Genomic DNA, 10,267 nt, shown 5'->3' on the forward strand with positions numbered 1-10,267 from the left:
TTTATCTATAAAAGAAATGAAGACATTTGACATTGCATTTTTCTGTTGTTGGCTTACTGTACATGCTGACTTGCAATTGGATCTTGAACTCTGAAATCCTTCACATCTGTGGGTAATCTAAAAGCAGAGAACACTGCCAACCACAGAAGCATTCGCCTTCCTTCTGCCATTTGATGCACTGTAAATTCCTGAAGGTTAATCTGCATGTGTAGCCTTTCTACAAAGGTGACTTAAACACAACTACAATATATACTGCCAGCAACTACCAAGGGACTTACAGTTTAAAAAATATATTTTTTTTTACATGTATAAAGCCCATAGGGTGTAAATGACAAAGTAAATTACCTATCATGTCAAAGTGTTTTGCAGAAAGAAGAAAAAAATTTGTAGGTGCTGATGCTATTATTGCCAGAAGATGAGCGGTAATCTTATTTTAATCGCCGTCGGCTTTATTAAACAAAAGCAGCAGGTCCACATCTTTTAGGGGATTAGCACTGACCCCAAGCAGATCAGCAGTGAGTAACCCAGTGCACTTAAGGTGCCACATTCGTGATGTTTTGCAGTTTTGTCAAAAGGCCTGTTGCTCAGTACTTACTGTCCGGTATTAAAAGAAAAATAAGCAACTAGAACAGGGCATTCAGTTGAGGTGTGTATAATTAATAAATGAATTTCTCCGTTACTTTTAGTATAATTACTTAATTAATTATTTGTTTAATTAATTAATTGTCTGACTGTTTCCTACATTTATCCACAGTTCTCTTCCCTTTGCACTGTATTTGGTTACTATCATAAAGCAGACTGTTTGCTACCCAGTTTTAAAGATACAGTAATTTGAGTTGTAGACACACAAGCCTTCTCCCCCTTGCAAAATCTTCTTGGCACTTTGCCACTCTGTGAACTGAACATGCAGGTCCCTCCTACTAACTAAAATGCATTCCTACCAGCAGGAGTTTATGAATATCATCTGCAAGATTTCCTGACTCCCACAGTGGAAGAGGTAGGGGCTGGTGAGGCAGAAATCACTGTGAAGAAGGCATTGCATTGCACATGTTCTGTCGAATGCCCAGTACGAGAAATGGAAACATTTAAGCAAACTTGAGTTTTAGTTATGTTCTGTCTCCTTGGTAATGCACTGCACTTGGTGTTAGATCTCCCTCTCGACCTGTGAGGGCACTGTGTAAAAGGAACAGAGTACCCTTAACTAAATGGCACGACAATTTATTCCTTAGGGTAGGTGGAAGTCGGTCATTTAGGAAAGGGGCGAAGCTACGGTACCCAAAATCAATGACCCAGATGGTAAACGGAGTGGCATCATAAGATTGGAGGAGCGGATGCGCTCGTTAACCTAGGGGTCATGAGCGAGGGTATAAATAGGGGACATAGTGTAAGTGATCTGTTCCTTTGTAAAATGTAAGAACAAACCTAGAAGGAGTATCCTGTGTTGCTAAAAACGTGAGTGTTGTGTTTTAGTTGTCTGAGTAAAAACCGTTTGTTTGTTATTTTAGACTGCTACTAAAGATCCGGAGCTGTCGCTATTCAGCCAGCATCAAACCCAGACACCAACACTTTAACCTTTGTTCACGGAGAACTGTCTTGCACCACAAGCACTAATAATCACTCACTGGTAACTGTGTTTGTGTTTTGTGTTTCGTGTAGGTGTAATAGAACTTGGACTTTTGTTATTTGATTTTGGGTCAAACCCGAGGATTACAAACTAAGTGATACACGCCGTTGTATCACGTCCATCATTCATTTTACAGGTGTTCGCCATAAGGCTCTGGACATTGTATAATAAATCAATAAACACCCTTGCACCTGAAGAATCATTGTCTGTGTGTTCTTGTATCCACTCTGCACTGCACACACCTGTAATCAATCACCACTTTGCCACTGTCCATCAGGACAGTCTACTGGGTGTTCCTGCAATGGCAACCACCACCACTACCCTGGTCTTATGAAGGTCATGATGGAACGAGCCCCACCCACCATCAAAATTGCCATAATTATGGATTCGGTTTGGAAAATCCTTCTGTTTCAGGTATTTTGTATAAAAAATATTAACCAGGCCCACATTAACTGTCAGTTTACAAAACATGAATCTCTATACCAGTTTCTGTTGAGGCACTGCATTTTGCACTACAGGCAGTAAAAGTTCTTGTTTTCACAAGAGTTCTTATCTCTCAAACTACTAATTGAGACATAATTTAAAAAATAACTATATGAACATAATTTAGATATTTTATTGAACATGTAGTCAAAGAAACTACAAGGTGATATCACAAAAGTCTACCAGAAGCCAGAATAGCAGTACAGTACATCATGTTAGATTTAGAAATGTCACATTTTTACATTTTTGTCAGTTAAGTATATGGAAAACTGCAAAGCGGTGTGTAATTCAGTATGTTTACGTAACATTATTCAGCAGGTTTCATTTGACTTTATGAAGCAAAATATGTTCATTCTTCAGGGTGATGCAAAACCTTTGGCCATAGCTGTATATCATTTGTTTGCTTTAAGAAAACAACTCATCAGAAATCATTGGTATGTGCGTGTGCATTGTGCCATCTACTGGCAAACCACTCTTACCTACAAGAGATGATAACCACTGAACTGTACTCTTTAAATTAAAACTATTGTGAGGGAATGTCCAAGTACAGTACTACAACCCCACCCCCTCAAAAAAATAAATGTTTGCGTCATTGTACCAAACTTACAGTTCAACGTCAAGTAACTAATGGCGAGTGTTTTTCTGGATAACCCACACACTGAAAATAACCAGGACGCTTTGCAAAACCGAAAACTACTGAAAGAGCCTTGCTGGGCCACTTTTAAAGCAAAACGCCATTGTAGCCTAAAAAAACAAATTCTTTTTTAAAAAAAATGACCAGATCATTGACTATTCTTTTTCAGAAAAACTGCCTAGGCACTGGAGTGCAACATCTAAGTTACCACAAAAGAGGACAACCGTATCTCATCTGGAGGAGTAAACACATTCCTGCCACAGGCTAGGATTGTTGTGTTTTTATTATGGCAAATAGTTTTGTAGTTGTTATTTATATACTTCAAAGAAACACCCAAATTAAAATGTAATCCCTGCCACACTCACACTAGTAAATACTGGGTCTCAAAATTAAACCCTAATTAGCTCTAGAAAAAAAGAAGAAAAAAAGCTGTTGTTTTATTCTCAAATATAATAAAAATTATATTTTGATATTTAAAAAAACATAACAAAACAAAAAAAACCCACAGAACCCATTTAATCTCCTTTATATACTGTATGAAATTACAAATCATATTAACATAATCCCTATCATGCTGTTCCGGAATGATTCAAACTATAAACTGGATTTGTCTGGTCAATCACACTGTACATAAAAGACTACAAAGAAGAAAAGAAAATGGATCTTTAATACCCAGATGACATGTGAGGGATATAGATTGATCATATTATCTATAATCAATATTGGGTGTGTAGTTACCCAGTGTCAAAGGAATCTGATCAATAGTTACAATGTCAGCCGCACTGTAATTGTTGACTGGTGCTTGAACTGACATGATGACATCACAAAGCTCCCATTTCTGGCAAGGGCAAGCGCTTTGGATTGGCCTTTGCCTCCAAATGCAGACTTTACATGATTCTCCTGCTGAAGTGATGCAAATGTTCAGGAAACAGTAAATAAAAAAGTATATGTTTAGCCACTTTTCTTTTTATTCAGTTTTACCAACTATATAACAAGTTTGTAGCGGGAGGCCAGGGCCTCTCAATATTAAACGTTTAGATTATCCATATACCTTTCTGTATAAAAATACATTTGTATCTGTCATTCGGTTACATCTTAATAAAGAGTCAATAATATTTAGTGTGCCCAATTCTTTTACCCACAATTTTCTCTCCAATTTGGAATTTCCAATTTTTTTTTTCCTCTCACCGCAGCAATTCCCCACACAGCTCAGGAGACCTGACGGTTCAGTGGGTGGCCTCCGATCCCACAACCAGTGAGCTTCCAACACCTCATGCATGGTATGCATGTGTAGTGGCAGTATAATGCTGAGTACACACAACCACTCCTATTAAATATATATTGACTGTGTATGAACATGTAACTGAACTTCAGTAAATGGGTATCAATTGACTACTTATTTAAGCATTATCAATGCTACTTACTGGTTACTGTTACCACTCATCCTGCAGCACCATACTGTATATTAATGCTCAGCGATGATCAAGATACTAGATTGTGTTTCTATTGTGGGGTTGTGAGGTGCAAAGACCCCACTGTAAAATGTTCAAGTAAATATATTGCGGCCTAGTTTGAAGTTAGAGCAAATTCTAACTTTCTTTGAGGAATACAAATATTGTAATATTGTATCAACTAAAACTATCATAGTTTTATAATATTTTTCTGTGAAAAATTACCATATGGTTCTGGGGCATACTGCCTTTTAAAATGACTTTTGTTTTAAACTTTCCCTTCGCTCTTTATGACATTTTCAATCGTTCTGAGTAGCTCTGAGTGGTACTGCACAAATAAAGATTTTTTTCTTATGAATTGGAAAAGTACTTGAGATTTTTTTTGAAAAGACAACCTCCTTCCCAGCAGTGTCCCTATAAAGATATACTGTAGACATAATATATGAGTGCTTATATTTAGTGTGACCACCCACTGACTTTGTGTTGTCATTTTATGCCAATTCAGTCAGTATTGTTGTAACACTTTCTGTATACCATATAATTTACTGTCCAGTTCTTATTGTACTAAAATTATATATTGAATAACTGACAGAATGTGATTGTTTACCAGAGAACGTGTGTTTAACAAAGGAGCAGAGCTTTTCAATGCAAATGTTGTTATTACAATATACTCCATAACATAATGCTACAAACATTATTAAGCTTCTATAAAGTGATAATAAACTATGAGTATAAATGTTGAGTGGGGGGTTGTGTGTTTATATATACAATTCAAAAGCTGTAGACAGAAGATGTCATAAACTGAGATAGATTGATGCAGTATTTAAATTGACATGGCAGGTGCATGACAGATTATAACTCATGAAGTTAAATCAAATGGCATAAAACTGTTGTTTATGTTTAGTAGACTGGGAAAGTGCATGAGAAGGGGAAATTGAAAGTTCACGGGTACAACAAAGAACCGTTTTTTCTAAATTTAAGAACAGCAGAAATTGTTAATGCAATTTGATCTATTTTTCAAGCAGTTCAGAAAAAAAGCCACTTCTTTTTAAGTCATGACATGGTGTCCTCAGGTATCACTGAAGCGGCTGTAGTTTGCATAAACAGCTTTCTGCTCTCATATCTTTCAGGTTTTCAATGACGATATCTTCTGATTCTGAGACATACATCACACTTACTGGCTTTAATCCCTGTGGGGTACAGTGAGGCCTAAAAAAACAAATGAAGAAAGCATTTCTTTTTTTAGCTCTTGTTTGAACAATAACATCAGTAAGAGCAACTTGGAAGGGATGTGAAACACAGTGTCAAAGTTATGTTAACTAATGCATTCTTGTTTTTTAGATTGACTTTGTATCCTTTTTCTGTTCCAGTCACCACATCTTTGTGACTTGTTAATAGAAGTTCAAAGCACCACTGATGCCTAGGTATAGCTCTCAGGATCATGTTGCAGAGGGCCAAGTTCATGGTGACACTCTGGTGTACCATACGTACTTGGGGGTTAGACATGATTCTGAGAGCTCTACCGAGGCTCTGGGGTGCTTTAAACATTTTAAATTCATGACGATGTCATGGCTGAAATAGAAAATGTGTTAACAAAAACAACAAGAAGAATACATTAGTAACTCTGATTTCTCAAGCCCATCCTTAAGTTGCTATTTAAAGAACATAGTCCAACTAGGTCCAAATGCCCTTTTATTATATATATATTAGCTAGGCCTATATGTTGTTTAGGGATAACCATGGGTTTATTGTGACATGACTGTATAGTTGTTCACTTAAATTAAATGGAATGAAAACACATCCTGTGGGACAGGTTTTAGAAACCCATCCACTTTCTTTGCAGTGCAATGAAGTGGGATCAGGTGAGGTGCTAAACATGCTGCATATGAAATGCTCAGAAGAAACTTGACACATTTCCATCTGCACCCGGTGTAAGACTCAATCTCATATTGTTCCAATATCAAATCGGGGCTGCTGCTGGTGCCACCTGCAGTCTACAATCCAATTATGTCCCTGTTCTGGCAACATTTTTTTTTTTTTTTCTTCCGGTGATCCAAGATTTAAAACCTGCCTCGCGTATCCTTTGCGTTGAACGCTTATTTGGCAGCTTCCACCATCAGCGTGCGTTGGAGAGATCAGACTCGGACCTGCAATCCTAATTGGGGCTGCCAATTGAAATCAGTTTTATCTTGATCTGCTGCTGATGGAAATTAACAAGTGATTTTCAAAAGGCTGTCTGTCCAAGTAACAGTTAGAGAGATGTGGCAAGATAAAACGTGCTTCAACTGAATGAAAACATATATAAGGTATTGGGGGGGGGGAATGATGCGCTGAAAAAGAATGGACTAAAAAAAGATCTTTGGTTATTACACCTAATAACATAATCCATGCTGATTAATGTACAACTTACACATTGGCAGTCCAATTTACACTGCCTGCGGTCCTGTGGATGCCTTGTTCAGCACCTTGGTTTGCTACAGGATTTGTGGGGTAGCAAAAACCTCTGAAAGACATTGAAATACATATCAGTTTGATTTGGTTTCTGTTCCATGAGGTATTTCACGTTGCTGTAGTTACAGTAACAAAATAATTCCATAATTCCTACCTGTGGTGCATTTCCAGTCATTAGACTATATAGGTCTCAAATGTCGAATAGAGGTCTTCTACAGTAAGTTAAATAAATCTCTGTTCGCAAACAATGCTTTCAGTTTTTGCACTTTCTTGGTCTTTTAAACTGGTGGGTGAAATAGTCTTCACCCCATCAATGGCTTATTTCCTGCTATTAACCAATCAGCTCCTTCCCATGTTGAATGACAGGCTTTCAGACTGTAACATGCTTTAAACCAGACAATGCAGGTGAAATGACCCAAAAAGAGCAAGTGAGACAGGTATCCTGAGAATAAGGCATAGAAACTAAGAACTAAATTAATCAGATATCCTGTGTAATCAGATATATTGTTCTGCCAGATGATTTTATCCCTCCCAAACACTACACAATACAAATACCCCTAATCCCTTTTATCCTGTTGGAATTGAAGAGTGCCTCTCAAAAACAAACAATATATTTTTAGCCCAGTATAAAACAAATATTCTAGACTGAGCAATCTCTACCGAGTTTAAAGCACTCATGTGGATTCAATATAACTCTCAGAATCATACACTTCAAGTACATATGCTAAATCAGAGTGTAACCATTAACCTGTACCCCCTATTTAAGAAATACCACATTTGTTCTATGTGGCATTTCTTACTGATGTGCTTCGTACAAGTGTTAAGGGTTACAGCATGGTGTACTAGAAGTCTTTGTTATGTTCAGCCCACAGTGGTGCTTTAAACTCTTTTTTAAAAAGCCTCCAAGATGTGATGATTGTCAACGACAAGAAAAAATGCATTAGTTAAGCTTATTCTGACATTTCACACCCACGCCAATATGCTCTTAAGCCTGGACCTACTTTAAAATGTAAATTAAATTATCCAAATTCTTCTTGATAGCTACTTGAAGTAAATACTGTACATATCCACTTACTTGCAGAAGCTTGCATTGAACCCAGGTGGTTCAAGTATCCAACGATCCAGCCTTATAGAATGGAAGTTGACATAGTGCTGAAGGAGTCTGCACTCTTGGGAAGAGGTATCTTTATAAGCAGGCTCTTGGAGCAGCTGTCTTCTACTTCTCCTGGTTATTCTGCAATGCTGTTGCTGCCTCCTGTCAGGAGTTCTTGGGGTTCCATTAGGGTTACGCTGATGAAACTGGTAGACAACCAGCAGGGGTTCATTCTGAGAACTTGTGTTCAGACAGTAAAGGCTCCGGGTCAAAGCCTCGTGCAAAACTAAGCTCCCACTTTCATCAGTGTAGCGGAACTGAAAGCCCACCATGTCATCGACTCTTTGACCAAGGACCGCAGAGACGTTGAAAATGTCATAACCGGATGAGGGAAGCTCGTCCAGAGTCAATGCCTTTTCATCCAGAGACTCGCTTACTGTACTGTTGCCCACCATGAAGATGCTGTGCACAGCTACGCTGACTGTCAGAGGCTCCGGATGGAGGGTTTTACGCAACAGCACCAACTCTGCAATTTTCATTGAAGGTTTCAGGCAAGAGACATTGAACCAAATCCAGCCTGGGGTACCATATTTTGGATCTGCAAAGCAAATTATGTAATGTAATGCAATTGTTGTAAAAACATAATTGTACTGAAGATTTAAAAGCATAACAAGGTAGCGGTGAGGAACAGAACATGTTTTTCAAATGCTCTATGTAGGACACCAAAGAATTCTGACATAATCCAATTCAGGACACAATTTCAATATAAATTGAAACAGCATGTCAAAGCAAAACACTTTCTAAGATTTTAGTAGATTAATACATTTCATATACATTTCATATTTGTCTATTTTTAGTGTTTAGCGCGATACAATTTGTCTTAATAGTACAACAATTTATATGCATCATATTTCAGATGAAATACATTTAATTGACATGAAAATCTGTGCATTCTTCCTAATTCAACAGTTACCAAGCATACTAGATTCATCTGCAGAGTGTTTATTTGCAAAACCAACAAAGTGTTTTTAAATTGGCTACGTTAACAGAATACAGGATTTAATGGGGGCCTTTATATAGTTCAGGTGACTCATTTTAATTCAGTAATGAGTTGTTTGAAGGACATTTTTTAAAACTATAAAGTACAAGCCTTAGGAGAGAGCGTTGTGAAAAGCAGTTTCTACAAACTACTGATGGCTGTCATAATGTAAAGCATCTCTTGTTTATGCTTTACATTATTTTACTTTTCCCCTTTTAAAATGGCTGGTGGTAACATTAATATGTCTGTCATGGTCTAGATTTATATCCATGAAAAAAGACATCTCCTACCTTGGATACTTCTGAAGCTTTGGACTAGGGTTCCTTCCGAGTTTGTTAAATCCCTGGTAGATGATGAGTCAAGGAACTGGTACACTAGTTTCATGTAGGGGTGAGGCCTGGTCCTGTGAGGCACTGTCAGTTTGTTAATATGTAGCATCTCCAGGATGGCCTTGCTTAGTTGTTCATCCCCATAGCCATTCATTTCATCTCCCATCGTTCCTAGAAACGGGCCATAGAGAAAAAGCAGAATCCCTGAGTGGATGTATAAAACGGTGCTTCCCAAACCCATGTTTATGTTTTTGATTGTGGAATTTGAGGAGCTCTGAGCCGATTCCCTGTGTGTGCCTCATGACTGTAAAAGCTGGGGGGGGGGGGGGGGGGGATTATAATCTTGAGCCAGGAGGCTGCTGCTAATTAGTTGTAAATGCTTACAGGTCCATTGACTCAGAACCAATTACCGGTAACGCAGAAGGTTACTGGAATTTCACACTCCATTCACCCAAAAATGAAGGCTTCTCTTTTTTTTTTTTACTGAAGATAATTAAGGTCCATGAAAAGTAATATACTGCAGGATTCTCGTATTGTGTTTTGACTGAAGATGAATCGTGCTGGACTGAGCTGAATTAAAGCTGCGTCACAGCAACAGGGTGAGAGGTGGGGCCTGAGGTGCTGGCCTCCCTTATTGAGTTCAGGGGTTTAATGAATACCATCTCTGCTGGTGTGTGTGTGTGTGTGTGTGTGTGTGTGTGTGTGTGTGTGTGTTAATCAACCTCCTTTATAGTCAGTTTGCCGTAAAATTCCCAGTACTTATAGTGACCTACAAGCAGTTGTTTGCACTTGGAGTGATTCATACTTTTTCCTACACATGGAAAATGGTTGTGTCTTTCAATGTTAAAATACATCTTTAAGAATTCTGTTTTATTTCATAATGATTCCCCCTCTTAGAATGACCTTCAGTGCTGAACCTTGCACCAGGCTGTCTGTCTGTATTGTAAATAGTTTCCTAACATTTGTACAGTTTTTTACCTTATATCTATAGGGAATGCTGATGTGGTTTAGGGTTCATTAGCCAGTTTAATACACAGGCATTATATAGGACTAGTAAACAGCCGCCTCCCAGAGAAAAAAAAACAGCAAAACTTATATTCAAAACTTATAGACTGTACTACATTTATTTCACTGTTAACAGTTTGTGAAAATGTGATGCATCG

The 10,267-nt window shown here is 37.9% G+C and overlaps 1 protein-coding gene across 2 annotated transcripts; it reads right to left on the bottom strand.

Moving 5' to 3' along the window:
* Positions 1-2,301: 2,301 nt before the first annotated feature.
* Positions 2,302-9,390, bottom strand: LOC117409128 (growth/differentiation factor 6-B-like). 2 transcript variants are annotated; one of them, XM_034014767.3, is made up of 4 exons: positions 9,066-9,390; positions 7,719-8,334; positions 6,603-6,695; positions 2,302-5,401 (listed from the first exon to the last, which is right to left on the bottom strand). In XM_034014767.3, the coding sequence occupies exons 1-4, from the start codon at positions 9,343-9,345 to the stop codon at positions 5,269-5,271; spliced, it is 1,122 nt and encodes a 373-aa protein (XP_033870658.2). In that variant the 5' UTR covers positions 9,346-9,390; the 3' UTR covers positions 2,302-5,268. The 2 variants fall into 2 exon arrangements, with proteins under 2 accessions (XP_033870658.2, XP_058856064.1); XM_059000081.1 differs by lacking the exon at positions 6,603-6,695.
* Positions 9,391-10,267: the final 877 nt, after the last annotated feature.

This window comes from Acipenser ruthenus, chromosome 2, assembly GCF_902713425.1.
Source record: "Acipenser ruthenus chromosome 2, fAciRut3.2 maternal haplotype, whole genome shotgun sequence".
Lineage (NCBI taxonomy): Eukaryota > Metazoa > Chordata > Actinopteri > Acipenseriformes > Acipenseridae > Acipenser > Acipenser ruthenus.

Bases quoted from the DNA above. Each gene is read 5' to 3' on its own strand.
- LOC117409128 (XM_034014767.3), bottom strand. From the start codon at position 9,345: ATGGGTTTGGGAAGCACCGTTTTATACATCCACTCAGGGATTCTGCTT. The intron at 6,696-7,718 runs GTAAGTGGATAT...AATGTCTTTCAG, and splicing joins TTCAATGCAAGCTTCTGCAA to AGGTTTTTGCTACCCCACAA. The intron at 5,402-6,602 runs GTAAGTTGTACA...TTGTTTTTTTAG, and splicing joins GTAAATTGGACTGCCAATGT to GCCTCACTGTACCCCACAGG.